At 44.5% G+C, this 20,018-nt stretch overlaps 1 protein-coding gene across 6 annotated transcripts in view; it reads right to left on the bottom strand.

Moving 5' to 3' along the window:
• The window catches only part of MARF1 (meiosis regulator and mRNA stability factor 1), a 40,383-nt gene that overhangs the window by 4,525 nt on the left and 15,840 nt on the right, over positions 1 to 20,018 (bottom strand). For 4 of the 6 annotated variants that reach the window (XM_033428740.2, XM_004270154.4, XM_033428736.2 and 1 more), the window contains 14 exons: positions 19,731 to 19,909; positions 18,176 to 18,256; positions 15,371 to 15,607; positions 15,126 to 15,245; positions 14,243 to 14,421; positions 12,728 to 12,948; positions 11,827 to 11,969; positions 11,136 to 11,269; positions 9,827 to 10,029; positions 8,922 to 9,149; positions 5,277 to 5,507; positions 2,796 to 3,008; positions 1,539 to 1,599; positions 1,330 to 1,455 (listed from right to left, as the gene is read on the bottom strand). In XM_033428740.2, coding sequence (XP_033284631.1) covers positions 1,330 to 1,455; positions 1,539 to 1,599; positions 2,796 to 3,008; positions 5,277 to 5,507; positions 8,922 to 9,149; positions 9,827 to 10,029; positions 11,136 to 11,269; positions 11,827 to 11,969; positions 12,728 to 12,948; positions 14,243 to 14,421; positions 15,126 to 15,245; positions 15,371 to 15,607; positions 18,176 to 18,256; positions 19,731 to 19,909 — 2,356 coding nt within the window. The remainder of the gene's footprint in view (positions 1 to 1,329; positions 1,456 to 1,538; positions 1,600 to 2,795; positions 3,009 to 5,276; positions 5,508 to 8,921; positions 9,150 to 9,826; positions 10,030 to 11,135; positions 11,270 to 11,826; positions 11,970 to 12,727; positions 12,949 to 14,242; positions 14,422 to 15,125; positions 15,246 to 15,370; positions 15,608 to 18,175; positions 18,257 to 19,730; positions 19,910 to 20,018) is intronic. The other 2 variants (XM_033428737.2, XM_033428738.2) reach the window with 2 other exon arrangements.

A 20,018-nucleotide genomic window follows, 5' to 3' on the forward strand; every position in this document is an offset into this window, starting at 1 on the left:
GCCTGAAGCCTGCCTTCTCCTTAAGGTCAGGAAGTACTCAAGGTTTAAAAAAAAGCCATTAACAGAAAGGTCTGGGTCACTCTCGGTAGGTGAGATGCCACAGCCAGGATCTCCCGATTTGTGTTCTTAGGAACAAAGGGGCAATTAAAAAACGCTGAGAAAAATTAAAAAACCCATAGAAAGCAGTTAAGTGAGCAAAAGGTCCGAATTAGAAGACTTGGGTCCCAGTTCTGTCACTTCCTCGCTGAGTGCTCTTGGGTAAGCTACTTAACCTCCCGGAATTTCAGTCCTTCATTTGTAGGATGGAGGTAACTACTGCTGAAGGCTGTGCTGACAGCTTGAGAGGATGAGCTACATTAAGGTGCTTTGTAAAAATGTAAAATGCTACATAGCTGATTATCCTATAAACAGAGAGCACAGTAGCACTTGTAACTATTTAACAACTTGCAGAGTCTTAAGAACATAATATTCTTATATCTAGCAATGGACTCAAAATTCAAGCGAGTTGATTTCTATCTAGTACACAGAAGATTCCACATAAAATCGGGATGACTCGATGTTGTTCTGAGTAATACTAATGCATTACTATCAAGTCTTTCCCAGGAATGTCCTGTGACAAAGACTCTCCCTAACCCAACTTTAGTCAGGAGTCAGGCTCCTCCAAGCCCTCTTCTCCACCAGACCTTGACCTTGGTCTTCTGTGTCTCGTGTCCTTGCCATGTCCAGTCTTGACAAGAATCTTGAGAAGTCAGTTTAGCAAAAATCCCCCAGCCTTTTGATATCTGATCAAGTTCCTCATCCCACCCCACCCCCAACCTTTGATGTCTAAGTCCTTGGCCTGCCTTTAACAAGAATCCTCTTAGGTCGGCAGGAATCCCCCTACCTTGATGTCTCCTCTTGGTAGTTTCTCAGCCATCGACCCCCTTGCTCTGCTCCTTGACTATAAGCCCCCACTTGTCCTTGTCACATTCATAGCTAAGCTCCATCTCTCTCTCTCCAAGGGCAGCAGAGTTGACTCCATTGCAATCATCTTGAAGTATTCTAATAACTGTCAGAATCTTTTTCCTTTAACATCTGAATTATGCTGGCTTATTGTCATTATGGGGGCTGCCGACATCCTTCAAGAACATTAACTGGTCAACCATCAAATGCAGGCCAGTTTTTCTCTGTTCTTAACCAAACACCAGACTCCTTTGGAAAATGCATGAATACTTACCTTTAACGAATGAAAATGACCCAGCGTTGTTCTTCCCCCTCAAACCACCCCAGCTCCACCCCAGGCCATTTCCTGAATATTTCACCAGCTTTGCTTTGTTTTTCCTCTCTTACCGTCACCACCTGCTCCGAGTTTGAGTTCCAAGGCTGTGCGAGATTCGGGCACCTCCAGGATGCGCTCGGTAGCTGAGGGCCGGGTTTCATGACTGGCAGAGGGGAGACCAAGTGAACTCACACGACCTGGAAGACAAAGAGCACCCATCAAAGGGGGATCAGGGCGAGAACTGCGGCTTCTGAAGGGGGAGGGGATGGGGCTTACTTACTTTTCATGTCATTTTTTAACACTACAATTCTCTTATGACCATGTCCTTTTATCCAGACCACCTGCACACAAGACATACTACTGGTTAAGCAGTGGAAAAGGAGAGGAAATAAGCCCTAAAATTCAGGAAGAGTGTGACCTACTGTGTTTGGTAACATACTTAAACATACTAGGACTTAAAGACCAAATTAACGCCAAGAAAAAATCTTCTACACTTTGTTTTAAAGCAACAGAGGCTGGCAGAAACATGCCGCTTATAAAAAGCTGTAGTCTTAGAAGTTGTGAGACTCAGCTTAAAAAGTACTCTTTATGGCTCTTTAAAAACATCACCTCCCAAACACCAGAGCTGGTATATAAATGAAGCTAGTTCTCATGTGGGAGCTCTTACCATTTTTTCCAGATACTAAATGCACCTTAAAAGAATTAATGGCTCTCCCACGCCCCTCAAGCTAAGCTCATTACCCTGACCATAAAACAAGGGCCCCGACCTAATAACGCTGCCCCCACCTCCACCAAGAGAGAGGCAGCAGTGGCCCTTGGCTCCCAGAGCCCCCCATGTGCATCTGACACCAAGTCCCTCATCTCGGCTCCCAAGCTGTCCTACCCTCGTGTCTCTTCCTACTTCCTTCACTCAGGCTCAAGCCCAGCGTAGCGCTCACCTGGGCCTCTGCAGTGGCAGGCCCCTTGCCAGGCTCCTCCTCTCCTCCTGGTTCTCTCAACTCTACCACGGACAGCAGCCCCATGGCGCTTCCTACAGCAGCCCCGAGGCTCCTCCCCTCTCTCCAGTCTTGGCCTCCATAACTGAGCTCTTATTTCGCTGAGAGGCTCCAGCTCGGGAGCCCCACACTACTTCTCACTGCTCTGCATCTGCTTACACTGTCTGCCCTCTCCCCTCTTTGTCACGTGGTTGATTAACTTCTACACATCGTGAGGACTCTGCTCTGGGATCCCCCGCACCTGTCCTCCTCAGTGCCCACCGACGGCTGCACTGACCACACTGTCACCTGCTCAGATGTCTTGACTCTCCATTACCCCATACCTTTCTGAGGGCAGCGTCTGGGACTCACCCACCTCGCACCTAGGAATTTAATGAAGGTTTGCAGAATAAAGGAGAAATGCTAAAATCATTCATTTTTCTCCAACGGTATGTATGTTTTGAAGGGATCAGTTCAAAATGCTGCAGTTTCATTATTCTGTCCGAGAGTGAGCCTGTGGCTCTCCAGGAGGACACCCTCCAAGAAACTGAGAAAATACCCACCTGTGGGATCGCTCCCAAGAGCTCCTCAACACTACTGTAGCCATACGTCTTGGGTTGCAGTGTTTCTCCGACATACTTGGTATAGGCCATGGAAAATTCATGAAGGAAAAGCTGCTGGTAGTGGTAAGTATGAAGCAAAGACCGCACGTTCTTGGCAAACAAATACAGACTTGTGAGCTTCACACACTCCTCTGTCTTATCATTAGTAAAAACCTGGTCCAGGAGAAAACAGCAGCATTAGAAACTTCCAGAGTGACTGGTCCTGCATCCTAGAAGTGAGGGTCTCTCAGAGAGTGAAGATGCCAAGTCAACCTGAAAACGTGCAAAAAGCCCGGAAGGAGGAGAGACTGATTCAAGCATCTCCTCCAAGAGAGGCCTATAGCCTTGAGCCAACTCGGGTTCTGTTTGTAGGTGTGAGGCAGCAGAGGTCTGACGAAATAGTGTGTCAGAAAGGAAGGAAACTGGTAAACTGAGATCTCAAACGAAAGGAGGCAGTGAAGAGAGAAGGCAAACCCCTAGGTGGACAAAGGGGCACCAAGACAGTGGGGACCGAAGCCACTAAACGTCATCTCCCCAAGGAACACCGTGATGCAGGACAACAACATCACTATTCTTAACAACAACAAAAGCAATAAAGGGAAAAAACCCCACAAAAACCTTTTGTCCTCAAGTAAGCAAATCTGTTTACCATAAGCCTTTCAGTGTAACATGCCCTCACTGAGATCTCCTAGAGAACAGATCTTTCCCAGCCTTAGCTGGCCATGGAAAGCCTTTGGTCCAGGAACATCCACTAATATTGCCTATAACATCCACTAATATTGCCTAGAACTAGTGTTCATATAATATATAATTAACAGAGTTTAGAAAATGTTCGATTTGATATTGTGAAAGAAAACCAGAGCTGGATAGTAGTTAAAGTGGAAAAAACAGATTTTCTTCAGGACTATTGCAACAGGGTATAAGTGTAGGTGTCCTTTTCAGATACAAGGAAAAGTGAGGACTTATAGCCAAGGGGGGCTGGGGAGAGGGACATCCAGGGTAGGGGGAATTCTTGTTAAACTGACCTAACAGGATTCTTGCAGAAGGTAAGCCAGGGTGATCAGATACCAAGGGTAGGAGATTCTCTCTAAAACTGGGCCATGTGGGCCCATCAAGGATAAGGGCAGGGCCCAAAGACAAAGTGTAGTCTAGAAAGTGGCTCAGGGGAGACTGTTTGGCCAAGGAGAGAGTTTTAAAATTATTTAATTATTGGTCACGTGGTTATATGATAACAATGGTATAATCATTGTTTTCTTACATTGCGGGATTTATTTAGTTAATATTCTATTTAGAATCATTTTCTTTTGGAGGACTGGTATTAAAGTTACTTTGGCTTCATAAAAGAAGTGGTGTGCTTCCCATCTTTTTTTTTTTTTCCAAGTGATCTAGAAGTGGTTTTTAAAAAGTTGGAGTTATTTTTTAGGTGAGTTAAAACCCAGTTCTTAACCATCTGGTCCTTGTGCCTTTTGTCAGTGGTAAAATTTCAATAACGTTCAGTCTTTTTTGTGTTAATTGGTCTAATTTTTAACTTCTTAAAAATCTGGAGTCAATCTAACTTTTTTCCTCAGGATCTTACCTATTTCCTCTAGGTTTTTATATTTGTTGTCCCACAATTGCACACAGTATTCTCTTACTATTCTTCTAATCTTGAAGTATCATCCTTTTTTTTTTTTAAACTGCACCACGCGGCTTGTGGGATCCTAGTTCCCTGACCAAGGATCGAACCTGGGCCCCCTGCAGTGGAAGCATGGAGTCCCAACCACTGGACTGCCAGGGAATTCCCGAACTGCAATTCTTTTTTTTTTTTTTTTTAAGATTTATTTATTTATCTATTTATCTATTTATTTATGGCGGCTGCGTTGGGTCTTCGTTCCTGAGCACGGGCTTTTTCTAGTTGCGGCGAGCCAGGGCTACTCTTCGTGGTGGTGCGCGGGCTTCTCTTGTTGCGGAGCATGGGCTCTAGGCGTGTGGGCTCAGTAGTCGTGGCGCATGGGCTTATTTGCTCCGCGGCATGTGGGATCTTCCCAGACCAGGGATCAAACCCATGTCCCCTGCATTGGCAGGTGGATTCTTAACCACTGCACTACCAGGAAAGTCCCCCCGAACTGTGATTCTTGAAAGGCCACCTGGTGACCAGCCAGTCAACCTTCCTTTCTGCCCTGCATCTGACTGACAGACCACCACATAAGCGATCTCCTTCAGAAAGAGGTAACAGCAGCAGAATCTAGCCTGGTACAGGAAAAAGGCACCCCAGTCTAAGAATCTGGAGGCCAGGGCTTTCATCCTGGCTTGTCACTTGTTTGGGCAGGGTGCCTGCACCTGCCAACGCCCCTGTCTGTCTATAAAATGACCAATCAGTCTAATCTAGACCATTTAGTGATCTATAAATACCCAATACGACAGTTTTCATTATGGTGGTTCCAGAACCATTACCATTCATACCTCAACTAAGTAAGGCAGACTCTTCAGAAGTTCGGTCAAAGTCATGAACCCATATTCACAGGGGTTGAGAGGAGTACTGTGGGTGGTTTCATAGTGTCTCTTGAGCTCATCAACAGAAAGATGGGCAGTTCCCTCCCAAGACATCAGCAATACCAGCAGTTGGGCAGTGAGAGCACGCAGAGACTTGCGGTTGATCAGCTGAATCTGTTTGCCAGATTCCATATCAGCAACCTGGGAAGAACAAGAATGCAAACTTTTCAGAACTCAAGAGAGACAGCCTGGGTCATACCTGGTTCATCTAGTTTCACTTTGGCAAACGAGACCAAAAGAGGAAAATCTCTAAGTTTTTCTCTTAAACTGAAGTAAAGTGAGTGGGTTTGCTGTAGCTTCTTTGGGACCCCAGATCAACACTTCAGAGCAACTGCAGCAGAAGTCATTCTCTCCCTCCCTCCCTGCTGGTCCATAACCAGAAACTTCCATCAACACCACTGCTCTCCCAAGAGAAGGAGATAAGACCAGCCAGCTGACATCCATTGGCCCAAGCTTGTGAATTAAGGGTTGGTGTTCTCCGAAAGCAGGAGATGGTTAGATTGCAGGCGACCCTCCACAGAGCTGCTCTGCAGTCAACTTGCCCCACGTGTGTGTCCCAGGGGCTAGACACAAGGCCTTCTCTGTCCAAGGGCAAGCCGCATTCTTATAACCCATAAGCACTTGAAAAAAAGCTGGTATTTCATGTCTGACTATATGTCTACTTCTCGATTTTTTTCAGATTCTCAAGGAGATAAAGGGTTTAACTGATTAAGTGCATTGGGAGGGAAACCTTGTGAAAGAGACACAGCTTATCATTTGGGGACCAAACAGCATGTGAAGCATGTGAAGAAACAAACATTTGGTGGCTGAGACCTGCAGGCCTTGGGCATGGTGTGGGTGGGAGGGGGGCCGTGTCTGTGAAGTGAGCCATCATGGGAGTGAAAACAGGCAGAGCTTCAGGACACAGGCTGCTCAGGCCTGGGCAGGTCAACCACTGCTCACTATCACGGCTGTTTTCCCCTTTATCTGATTTCCAGCCAGGACCACAGGTCAAGCTCAGGGGCTTTGGACCCTTGGAGGCAGAGGGTGGGTGGCATTTGAGGAGCCAGCTCAGTACCAGTTTGTCTTTGGAGCCGACGCCCACCCAGAGCCAGGGCAGGAGGCTGGTGGGTCAACCCTGACTCCACTCATCGTGGTTATTGATCTGTGAAGATTCACACTACGGATTTCCTCACAGACCTGGGGTTTAATCAATCAACAGATACAAGCCCAGGGGAGTCCGAGTCATCTTCTTAGATGCCCAGACTATTATTAAGAAGAAAAAATAAAAACCTGCTTGATGCTACTTAGATACATCTCTTGATTCTCAACCCAGGCTACACATTAGAATCACCTCACGAGCTTATCTGTGCTCTGAGGCTCAGAGCACACCTGGCCTCATTCTATAAGAATCACAGAGGCCTCAGTATTTCCCAGAAGCTCCCCGGGAGACCGCAATGTGCAACCAGGGTAGCAAGCTGGAGCCGCTCCCATCTTTTCCCACTTTAATGCTCACATCCGAACGTCCCGGTCATCGGCCCTTATTCATCACAGTCGGCGGTCATGGCTTAGTCTTCCGATCCACCGAAGCCCTCCAACTGCCATCACCCTGAGCAAATGAACATCCAGGGGGCCTGTCCCACACCAGGGCCTTCAGCTCCTCTAAGTTCTCATCTCCAATGACATTCTCTTCTACTCAGTTCCACTCCAGACCCCACCCCAGGCCACACTGGGGACCTTGTCACGGCCCACTTCCAGAATCACTCATTCGAACCTCCCACACGTCCTGCCTGAAGCAGATGCCAGGGCTGGAGACAAGAAGGCGATCCGAACGCTCAATTCTTATGTTTCTTCAACTTTGCCAGCATGGACTCCTACTTCCTCCCGTTTCACGAGCCCTCTCTTTTCTTCACTTTCCTCTTTTATCCATCTTGGCACTGATAGGCCATTAATTCATGAACATTCCTGTCAATACTCTTAGCTACACTCCTTTGTCCCTATGTCTTTTCATTGCACCCATCTGGAAAATCCCACCTTGAACCCAACGCTCTGCTTTCCCTGAGTCTGTACCCAAGCAGCCACATCTCCACTGTCTCCACAGGAAACCTACGTGCACTCAGCCCCGGGGAGCTCCACGCTCCCAGCACCCCTACAGCCTCCCTGATCAGGCCCCTCTCCTGCTCACCACTGACAATTCAGACCTTCTCAGCTCTTCAGTCTGGAATCCCGTCTCTCTCTCCCTCTCTCTAAGCAGTTGCTCTCACCTTGTACTTGACAGAGGAACAGCTCTGGGAAGGTAATTCCCTCTTTTCCTGGTGACACACATCAAACTCCCCTACATCCGCCTCCACCCTACCCGCTTCCCTTTTGTCAAAATACTAACGTCAGAGCTGTCCCTCCTTCCACTGAATGCCAATTCCCACGCCTGTGGCTCCCTCAGGACCCTCACCCCACCACCCTTTCTGGCCTTTGTGTATCAATCTCTCTCAAAGAGAGCCTTCTCCGCAGCTCTCAGACACGCCCAGGCTCCCCGACTGGAAAGAACAGCCAGCGAGCACTCGCTGGCTCAGACCCGCAGTCTCCTGCTCTTCTCCTTCACAAGCAAACAAACCGAACAGCTGTCTAGTCACCAGCTGCCAATGTCTTGCCCCCACCGTCTCCTCGTTTCTCAGCCCACTCAGTGCGGCTGCGGTCCCGTATCACTGGCGCCGATCCTGCTCCGGCCGGCAGCACCACGTACCTGCACTCAGCTTGGCCCCGCGGTCACTAAGTCCTGTCTCACCTGCCCTCTCAGTAGCACCTGGTGCTGCCGACCGCTCCTCGTCCTTGGCCTTGGACGTTCCCCACTCCTAGTGTTCTTCCTGCTCTCCGGCCTCTGCATCCCTGCCTCCCACGAAGGGTCCTCCTCCTCTAACTGCCCAGCATAGAAACAGACTCCTTCCAGACCTGTGACTGGCGCTGCCACCACTTCGTACATTTTCCTTCCACTTCTTCCTCCTTGTAGTGAGTTTTCTTGGTCCTGTGGTGGACGCAGCCTGCACACTGTTCAGCTGCGCTGCCCAGGACTGCAAGGGTCAGTTCAGCACAGGCTGGGGAAGAAGAGGCAGTCACCCTCTCCAGTCCGGCCTCTCCAGCAACCAAGGCAACTCTGAGCCCCAGCCTGCTCCTAAACCTACTCCATAAGTGAGTCAGAATCCGGAAAGGAGAGCTGTGATTTCAGTCTCCCCAAAACTTCGGAGACAAAGATCTGTGTACAAGGATCCAACTTCAGGTCAGCAGGACTGAGACTGAGACACCCAAGAATAAACACCCTGGGATAAACTGGCGACTTCGCAAATGTTCACAAAGACATTATTTTGGCGAGGCCACTAAAAGACACACAACAGCAAGACCAAAAATCTAAACTGCCAAACCCAAGTCATCTCCTATTACCCAAAAACGTATTAAAAACACAAGTTGTGAAACAACAGTAAGCAGTGCAAGGTGTAAATACAGAAATGCTAAATCACACACAAACATCCCAATGAGGATTATGCCACTGCAAGTCTTACTACGTGGAAAAAAAAAAAATGTTACCTTTACAACATGGCAGAGTTTCTGTGTTAGAGCCGAAACTGAACTGACATCGTAGTCTTGGAGACGAAATGTGTAACCAAAAGTCTTAGCATATTCTGTAAGCAGATCTGTCATCATAAGGCAGTTATCTTTTTGGGACCGAAGGAGTTTAACAAACTGGGCAGCTAGAGCTTTGAACCGTTCGACCTCTGTCAAAGTAAGGATTTTTTCTTCTCCACATTCCAATACCTTGGAAAACACACAGGAGGAGGAAAGGGAGAACCAGTTATGACTGTTCACGGGATTAAATGGCATAAAATATATACAATTAGGAACTAAGAAGCACTTCAGTGTTCTTTAAGGGATGTCAAATTTCAGTTTTGCAAGATTAGGAAGTTCTGGAAATTAGCTGCCCAACAATATGAACATATTTAACACTGCTGAACTGTACACTTAAAAACGGGCAGGTAGGTATTTTACCACACACAAAAAAAATTTTTAAGCACTGCAGGGGTCAAAGATGGTAATAGTAATAAAAATCAACAACAGAAATCTGGTTTAACTTAGCGATGACTTAACAGCCAAGCATTTGCATCACCTCGTGCACTCATGCCCACCTCCAACAGAAGAGATCTGAAAAACACGGGGCTCATGAGAGAAGATTCAGTTTATGAAACAAACTATGTAATCCTTTTCTCAACAGATAACCTAAAACTAACCTGAAGAATGATTTCTTTATTGAAGGAAAAACCACATTTACCTAAAAATACTAAGAAGCCAACAACACAGCTTCTCTGACTGAAGTATTTCAAATTTTCATCCTATTTCATAACTCCCTACTGCCCAGGCAAACAGGTCTGAAAAAAATTTTTTTTAATTCCCCCTTATATTTTTCTGAAAGATATAATTAGAATTTCTTCACTTACTTGTAAAATATCAGGTATGGCTTCAAAAAGTTCGAGTAGTTTGGTAAACCCATAGTATGCGAGTTTGCACTGCCGGCCAAAGTGGTGATGGTAAGAGGGGATAAATTTATTAAAGGGCATCCGGAAATGGGGTTGGTGTCGCAGCAAATCTACAACATCCTTGGAGAACTGTTTTGTCCTTTCTATTTCATCCTGGGTACGTTCTTTAAAAAAAAAAAAACCCCATAAACCACAATCTTCTTCTATCCATTTGTGCTTAACATTATTAGTGTAGTTAGTCCTATGCACTGGTTACAAGAGATACCATCTCTGCCTTCCAAACACACACAACCTAAAACAAACACACTCTTCTCTTTCCAGATGGTTTTCAAATTCAATCAAGGGCAGAACACCAGGAAGTCATGATACACATACGCACAAATACACACCTATATAATTTCAGCTTACAAACTAGAAATAATTTCTCTAGCCCCTCCACCTCCCCACACCCACTCCACATATATGAACATGACACACATACATGTCTCTGTACTTAAAAAAGTAATCTAGAAATTATTTTACTAAACCACACTTCTGGATATTAACATGCTTTGTTTATTCATCTGATCTTCATTAAAATTGCTAGCAGCAAAGAGTATCAGGCACCAAAAGTTTAACAAAAACACAGGAGAGAAAAGTTTAAACTTAGATTTCTGTTTCTATTAAATTTTAAATTAGAATTATGAAAAGACTGGCATTAGTCATTTTAGCTTTGGAATACTATGATTTCATGGACATCAGTGTTCTGCAAGAGCACATTTTAAGACCCACTGACTGATAAGAGTGGGAGAACACGACTGTGTGTAGATTTAATTTTTCTGTCCTAGTTCCCACCCCAGACCTCAACTGGAACTACTAAAACGTGGAAGATGAAACATCCATTTGAGTCTTCTTTCCTTCTCAAGTGTGTTATCTCAGAGTTAAAAAGAAGAGACAAGCAACAGCCACGGTAACTGACTCAAGTGGATAATTACAGCATAAACAGCCAGAGACAGGCTGAAGGAGACATTTTCAGAAAGTGCTCGTTACGCCCTATTTTCCCCTTAGAGTGAATTCTGAAAAAATAGCCTGGTTTTCTTCTTGACAAGTGGCTTCCCCACTCTGAGGACGCTAGGATCCACTGCCTAGCAGAGCAGTTTTCATGCTGCACTTTCCATGGAATCTTCAGGAATCACAGAGAAGGAGTGGGAAAGTGCATCCCTTGTATGATTCCATGTTAAAATGACCACTGAGACAGACAACTTTCTTTCAGCAAATTTAAGTCACATACCTCTTTTGGGGATACAAATCACCATTTCATTATCTTGTTGGGACAAGCAGATGGTTGTGTCTGGAATCTCTGATACGATATCAATCAACTCACAAACACCATATTCGGTGACATCCCAGTCCTTTGAGAAACACCTAGGTTTTAACCATTGAAATGGATGAAGAATGAGAAGTAGCATTTGCTAAAATAATTTATAAGTTTTCCAAAAGAATGCTAAATGGAGAAGTTAGATGATTATTTTAAATTTGGGAGAACAAGTGTTTTAAAATATTTGCTATCATTTTTAAAACAAATACCATATGCTAACACATATATATGGAGTCCAAAAAAAACTAATAATGGTCATGAAGAACCTAGGGGCAAGATGGGAAAAAAGACACAGACCTACTAGAGAATGGACTTGAGGATACGGGGAGGGGGAAGGGTAAGCTGGGACAAAGTGAGAGAGTGGCATGGACATATATACACTACCAAATGTAAAACAGATAGCTAGTGGGAAGCAGCCGCATAGCACAGGGAGATCAGCTCAGTGCTTTGTGACCACCTAGAGGGGTGGGATAGGGAGGGAGACAAAAATAAGGAGGAGATATGGGGATATATGTATATGTATAGCTGATTCACTTTGTCATAAAGCAGAAACTAAAAATAAAATAAAATTTGCTTTCATTTTTTTCCCTTCTCATCAACTCACCAATGATAAGCCTGCGTGAATTCTCTCACAATGACTTGTTTGCTGGCTTGGGATTTGAGTAGTTTTAGTAAATCCTGAGTAAAGCGCTTCACCTGGGCCCTGTGGGTAAGGGTCAGCAAGCGTTTGGAGCCCATTCCAAGAATCTGCAAACCAAACACTTTGGTTATTTATACTCATGAGACCCTGGCAGATTCTGACTTTCTTTTTGATGGTGCTCTCTCTCTCTCTCTCTCTGTTACCACTCTCAGAGAACAAATCCTTTTACGTATGATATCTGCATTTTGAAACACACAGACCAACAAAACGTAGGTGTCAGAATGAACAACTGCTCACGTGCCTGGGACCCTTTTTTCCTTGCACACTCTTTCCTAAATAGTCATGAATACAGAAATAAAAAGTATGTTATCAGCCTGGGCAACTAATTTTGTCTTTAAAAGACAGCTCAAGTTTTGCAGGCCATTTTTACAAGTGGGAAGCTATTATAACACCTTAAGTTAACAGGCAAAGACTCCTTAGGAAGCACTGTCAGGCTCCAGCCCAGTAACTGGTCTTGAACTCCTTCATAAGAAAGGTAAGCCCGCGTTACAGCAGCTCCTGTGTAACAGGGAACAATTCTGGAGAGGACTCTGCTAGGAGGAAGGAGGGCAGTCTATAGAGATGAGAAGGAAAGTACTCCTCGGTGCACTTAGGGAGTTCCTTTGGAAACTCACAGCTTTCTGAAAAACTGAGAAGCCACATCGTGTATAAAACATGTGTATAAAGGAAGTTTTTACAGGATGTTTGCTCTGAGCTGACTTCTTAGGGATTAAGTTACCAGCTACCCTGTTTCTTTGGTGGAGATAGCCAAAGCCACGGAGGAACATTTCCACTGTTAAACAAATAAGCTCTTAGCACTCCTTACCTGCAACACATGAGGCACTGCTTCTAACAATTCGATCAGCTTGGAATATCCATAGTCTGATACCCGGCATTGCTTTGCAAAATGATGGTGGTAAGATGGGATGAAATTACTAATCGGTATGACACAGGATGGCTGGCTCTTCAGTAAATCGATCACTTCTCTACTGAACTGGATCAGCTGGGGGTTACCCACAGGACTTTTAGAACGAAGAAGCCAAGGATCTAAATATGGGGGGAAAAAAAAGGAACAGGCACAAGAGAGAAAGCATGACTGCAGCCGATGAAAGAAAAGTAACTAACCTTGCATTCCCATGCTTGAACTCAATAATGACCGAGCACACAAGACCAAACAGTCGCTTTACTTCTCAGCTGCTAAACCCAGGTCCTCTATAACCAACAGGCTAGCCCAACTTCTTTACAGGCTGGCAAATGCTTCCCCACTACTTCTCGAAGTCAAGTTGCCAAAGCAAAGCATGGTTCACCATAGTGTGAACTTAAAAGGGAAGTGCAGATACACAGGTAGTTTCCAGCTTATAAACTGGTTGTATGTCAAAGATCAATTTGTAACTTGGTCACTAACATACTTTCCCATAGAAACAAAGTTATAAATGGTCATCATGCAGGTAGCCCAGAAGGGCCTAATTAACCCAGAGAGGGGCTGCAAATGTTGTCTAGGAAACTATGGAAAGCAGTGATGTAAAACTAGCATGAGATCAAACTAAGAAACAGGTTTTTGCAATTATCTTGAATGTTCATCTAATTAAGAAGTTTTAATTATTTTATTTATACAAGTGTAAATAATCAGATGGAAACCTTTATAAGGGGATAGTGGGCTAATGACACAGGGGAAAGGAGGGAGCAGCATAACAAGACAGGATGGGGAGGGTGTAGGCCTGAGGGGAAAGGTAGGAAGAAGCTTTGGTACAAACAGAGCTCGCTTGTTATCCTTCCCTTTCTTCCTACAGGGAAGGGGGAGGTGGGAGGAGAAGAGGATGAGGAGAAAAGGAGGAAGTGTTGGGGGCCAAAGAGAAGTGAGAGTAGATATGAAGGCAACAATTCACAGTGCTGTGCACAGGTAGCAGGATTAGACACCTGCAACTCAGGGGGTGCCAGAGCTCAGAAACTCATCCAAATCTCGGTTCAAATATCCCAGTCCCTTACATTTAGAGTTAAATCTATTTTCACATTGATCAAAGTCATAAATTTTGATCAAAATAAATTTCCAAAGTAAATACTCAGAGATATTTCCTTCAAATAGCTAAAACTATTTTTAAAGGGCAAGCCAAAAAACCTTTACAAAATTAGATAACTAGAGAGACTTGTAACTATGGAATTTGGATTTTAAATTTTTTAATAATTTATGCTGGTACTTTCCAAAAGTCTAGCTCTGCCAAACCTTTAGCACTCTGGAGTTTTTAAAAGATCAAAGGAGACACCCACGGTGTTTTATGACAGGCAAACAGTGCTGCTCTTTAAGAGAAAAGCCAACAGCCTGGACCAAATACCTGAAACCTACCTGTGTTTGGAGGCGGGGGCTTGTTATGAATCCACTTAACTACTTTGATGCCATTCTGTGCAGTGGCGATGTTCACACCTGGCACGCAGGTGATGAGGTGTTCCAAGGGAACACCCCCTCCTCGGTTTTCCTGCACTACTTCTAGTTCACCAAACTCTGCGGCATAACAATCTGGAAAACTGAAGTTGGGGGAGAAACAGGTTAATTAAAATAATGGAAAAGCAAAGCACTTGCCAAACAGATGCCTGCCTTTATTTTAACACATCCATTAATAAATAATTTCTGTTAAGATGCCCATGATCTGGGTTTCAAAGTTAAATTAAGGTCCTAGAGAGGCAATCACTGTGGCATTTCTCTCTTTGATGCATTCTGATGGTATCAAAAATTCCTGGGCAATTTTCTAGCAGAGGGGGTTAAAAATAAGGCAACAGGGTTGCAAGTTCAACCTCTTCTAACATATCAGTTCGGTGGTTTTAAGGCAACTTGGTTCTGTGTTGGCCCCTCTATTAAGCCTACCACGTGGCCCATGGTGTGGCTGAAAGGACTTCTGAATACTTTTCTCCTACAAACGTTGAAATCTACAACTATTTGAGACCGTGCACTCTCTCGCAGTACTTGTGCAGAGCACTTCTAATAATCTTTTCTCTGTGGAGAAGAATCTGCCCTATTCATGCTGATGTTTCTAAAATTCAGCACAAACACAATTTCTTGTTGAAATATCGAGTGAATGGATCCCATTTCAGATACACTTCGACTACAAGTGGTACCTAAAAACGTCAGGCTGAAGCCTGGTACAGTGCGTGCTTGGGGAGAGGTGCAGGCAGGTGGCGGACTTTCTATAAAGAGGAGGACTAAGGTGTCACAATGGCTTTGACACGGTCACCTTAATAAAGGCACGGTGCCCTCGTGTGTCTGCAGAAGACTATGAACCTGGGGCGCGAACGTCTTCAGCGAGAGAATCACAAAAGGAATCTTGTAAGAGTCTGGATCAAATTCATGTTCACTGCCGAAAAGAGAACAAAACAGATGACATTTCTCAGTGGTCTAAGACGTTCCCAAGGTAATTCTAACAGATGCTCCACGACCTTTTACAAAAGGATTACTTCTCAAGGGAAACGGGCAATCTACCTGAAATCCTTATTGGGACAGTGCTGCCTGCAGACAGGCTCGTGATATTCTAACTCTTCAAATATAATTGGGCTGCAGTTTGTTGAGGAGCCGTCATGTGACTGGGAAGACCCCAAGGGGCTCTGGCGGGCCTGACTGCTGGGTAAGAGACACACCAGTCTGCCATTTCCTTGTTCACGGATTGCGACTGTGTCTGTTAGTTTATACAAATCTGACACATTCAACCTGTGTCCAAACCTAAAAGCAAGGAAAGAGAGAGATGCTGACTTAAAGAGAACGTTTTTCTTTGTACAGAAATTCCTGACCTGTTTAGATAAAGCTCTATAACCAAGAATGGTTCCCCTGTCTCTTTGAAAAGTAAAACTGGGATAATTCTACTATAAATTTATTCACCATCAAACCAGTGATGCTTGGCACTCCCTTCCAGTCATCCCTGGCCCATTGCCCATTACAGTGATTATATATATCATTTGGTACCTAGCCTCCGACCCCACAAGTCTCTGTAAATGCCTCACCTAATTTTCTGAGATGGAAAACTATCAGCCATGACCCATTTCACCTTGGCCTCCCCTTCACTTCCAAATCCCTCTGTAATACTTCTCACCATCTCTGCTCCTCTCCCCAGACGAGGTATAACCCTTTTCAGCTAACCCTATGCTTCAGCCCCCGACCTACACTAGACTGGACTCCCCAGTCACCACCCTGACTTGTGTCTTTCATACTTGGAGCTTAAAGGCACAGGATCTGAAGACAGATTTGAGTTCAAATTCTGACTCAACCTATGTGACCTTGGTCAAGTTATATAACCAATCTAGGCCTCAGTTTTCCCATCTGTAAAATGGGGTGACAATCCCTACCTCACAGGGCTGACGTGAGAATTAAATGTGGCATGTATGGAGACAGCTTAGCACAGAGTAAGTGCTCATTAAATGTTAGCTGCTCCAATGGTCTCTTCCCAGTGCCCTGCCTACACGCTCAGATCGCCCCATGACCAACACCAGTCTCAAATTCCAGCCCCCACCCCCTACACTGCCCCACTCCACTTATGTCCAGTCTTCTCTGTGCTTTCACTCAGTCTGGAGCTCTCGCGTCTTCCCTATAATGGAAACAGCTGGTCTCTCAGGAGTTGCCTCTGCTGTTTCACCATCCACTCTGCCATCCCCTTCCCTCCAGGATTGTCTCCACAGGACTCTTCAGAGTTGGCTCTCAAGTCACCAGTGGCCTCCTCCTCCTCCACCCCAAACCTCACACCATGTTCTCAGGCCATCCACACCCTCCTGATAACACTCTGGCCTCTGGGTTCTCACCGGCTTCCTGTCCCTGGTTGCATTCCACCCAGTTCTGCCCTTTCTCTAGTTCTCCCTCTCCTCTAAGTTCATCTGCTCCCAGGTCTTTAAAGATCATCTTTAGGCAAATAACTGCCGTATCTTCAGAGCTGACTTCTTTACTGAGGGACTCCAAATGTGCAGAAGACCACCTGAACTCTCTGCCCAGATATTCCAATAGCCCCCTAAAACTCATATGCCCAAAGCCAAGATCAAAAACTCATTGTAGGGCTTCCCTGGTGGCACAGTGGTTAAGAATCCACCTGCCAATGCAAGGGACATGGGTTCGAGCCCTGGTCCAGGAAGATCCCACATGCCATGGAGCAACTAAGCCCGTGCGCCACAACTACTAAGCCTGCGCTCTAGAGTCCACATGCCACAACTACTGAAGCCCGCGCACCTAGAGCCCATGCTCTGCAACAAGGGCAGTCACCTCAATGAGAAGCCCGTGCACCGCAATGAAGAGTAGCCCCACTCACTGCAACTAGAGAAAGCCCTCGCACAGCAACGAAGACCCAACACAGCCAAAATTAAATAAATGAATTAAAAAAAAACGCACTGTAACTCCTAAACAAGCTTTCTTTATTTCTTCCCTATTTCCAGTTTAACCATACAAACTTCCTCCCTGTCACCTAGGGCAGAAAACTCAGAATCAAACTGACCTCTACTTTCTACCTTGCCTGCTACATAAAACTAGTTACTAAGTCCAATTTCACTGACATTTGAAACTTCTGTGGTGTCTAGTTCCCTCTGTTCCGACAGCGTCTACTCAGAGCCGGGACTGGTGCACACACTCCCCCGTGTCTCTCTCCCTTCCCCATTCACTCCAGCTCAAACACCACCACTGCCTGAAGTCTTCCCACCACCACACCTCTCCCCTCCCCTCCTTCCTCCGATACTTCAGTGGCTCCCACTATCCACGGGATAATGGCCAAGCTCCTGGTTCCTTCCACCCTCTGTAACCTCAAGGCCTTTTCTCCTTCCTACTCCTCCTTTGTAATGATAGTTTTCTTTGTTCTATACAATATATGGCGAGTGTCTTTTCCCTTCCAGACATAACAGCCCCAAAGACAAGGGCTGTCTTTCCAGCTCTGCACCCTCCACAGAGCCTTTCGTTCCACTAGTACTTGCTGAGCGTCTACTGAGCACTGGGCATTGAAGACATGGTGCTAGGTCAGACACAGTGCCTGCTGTCCTGGAGCTTACAGTCTAGAAGGTGCTTGAAAATGTTCACACAATGAATAACAAAACTCATCAGCCAAGTGGAAAAGATGAAAGTACAGCTTTGGGGACTGAGGTCTAAATTTGCTAAAAATGAAAGACGTTCTTCAAATGTGTGTTAAAACTGGAATTTCAATCTGAACACCACTGTCTTGGTCTTATTTCCTCTGCTAGTTCCTTAAGAGTTGCTACCAGTTTTATGCATGGAAGTCACCCATCAGTACTGGCTGGATCAATGAAAAAAGTAACCCTTACTTACTTTTTTTCATAAATATCTGTAAATTTAAAAAGAGGCAGACAACAGGCAGGAGCATCCTGAAGAATGGACATCGTTTCTGCACTGCAAGAAAAAAGTTTAGTCCATTAGAGAACAGACGACTTCCTCTCCGTTCCAAGTTGTATTTTAAAAACAGAGTTCATAAAATTGATTACCATCATGTGTATGCAAAATAAACATACCCATTTATATCTCAGTTGATCTTCCAGAAAAACTTAAAGAACGGACTTCAGGAACAAGGCAATTAAACAATATTTAGTCACATATACTGGGATTTTTATCAGACTCAAGCATAGGGCTTTGCACACCTGTTTATCAGAAAAACACTGACTACTCACTGAGACACTTTATTAATTCAGAGCAAAGGGCACAAGAGCTTGACTGTCTCCTGCCACAGCGCAGTTCTAACAGACAGATGGGCGAGGAATCCCCACAGTTGAAGATACACAACTGAATACACTGGTTAAGAGTGACTGGCTTTAAGCCATAGGATTATGGATGATTTTTTTGTCTCCTGCTTCTTTTATGTTTCTGAAATTTTAAAATTATATTTAATGAGTATTATCTTTATTCTAGGAAATTAAAAAATAACTTAAAATGATGGTGAAGTTTGACTTGTGTATGTTATGAAATGATCATCACAGTAAGTGAACGTCCATCATCTCATATAGACACAAAATAAAAGAATTATTTTCCTTGTGATGAAAACTCTTAGGATTTACTCTCTTAACAACTTTCATACGTAACACACAGCAGTGTTCATTATATTAATCATGTTGTACATCACTCCCCTAGTGCTTAGTTATCTTATAACTGGAAGTTTGTACCTCTTGACTGCCTTCATCCAATTCCTCCTTCCCCCATACCCCACCTCTAGTAACCACAAATCTGATCTCTTTTTCTATGAGTCTGTTGGCTTGTTTTTTGAAGTATAATTGACCTATAAACAGTATGTTAGTTCCTGGTGCACAAATCATTATACTGTCTGTACACCTTAAACTTACAGGGTGCTGTGTGTCAAAAGCATATTATGAATCAAACCATCACTAGATTCCTAAGATTAGTCTAGTCGTAATGCAGACTTACGGGGCTGGGTGTCTATGTGACGTTAAAGATATATCTGCAAGTTGAGAGCTTACAGCTTTGTAGATCTACGTGTTATAGACAAATCCACCTTCTACTAAGATTGGAAGGTAATATTTCAGACTTTCTAGGCTTATAAACTTTTATTGTAGAGGCCTACTATTTTTAGAACCTGTTCTAGATATGTGGCATATTATTTTACTCCTAAGTGCCTGCCAAGTTTAAGCTGTACTTCATCTTTGATTAATGACTTGAACAAGGGTAAACTATTCTAGCTAGCTTATTTCTAACTTCTACCTTATTTCTAACTCTATCAAGGGAGAAAAAGCATTTATTGCATATGTGATCATCACAAGAGGGTTGGGAATGGGATAAAATCTATTTTTATTATTTCTAAAATTGTTTTTGGGCCAAAATGTTATTTCCTGAAATAAACGGCTTGTTTGTTCTTTACCTCAGTAAAGAGAGTGATTTATTAGCAGCTCCCGTGGCAAGTGAGACCAGGATCTTCTTGCTGCCAATCTTGTATCTGTGGAGGCTATTCACCGCACTGATTGCTTCTTGTAAGTTTTCCATCTGAACAACAGCTTTGAGCTGATAATCTGTGTGGGGGCTGAGCTCAACATTCTTCACCTGCAGCAGTAAAAAGGAAAACAGAATGCTGATCTACCCAGAACCCTGTCCTCTTAAAACTGAAGGTGACTCACTAGGCAACTGGTTTGTGGGCTTCAGTGCTGCCGTG

This window comes from Orcinus orca, chromosome 16, assembly GCF_937001465.1.
Source record: "Orcinus orca chromosome 16, mOrcOrc1.1, whole genome shotgun sequence".
Classification (NCBI taxonomy): domain Eukaryota; kingdom Metazoa; phylum Chordata; class Mammalia; order Artiodactyla; family Delphinidae; genus Orcinus; species Orcinus orca.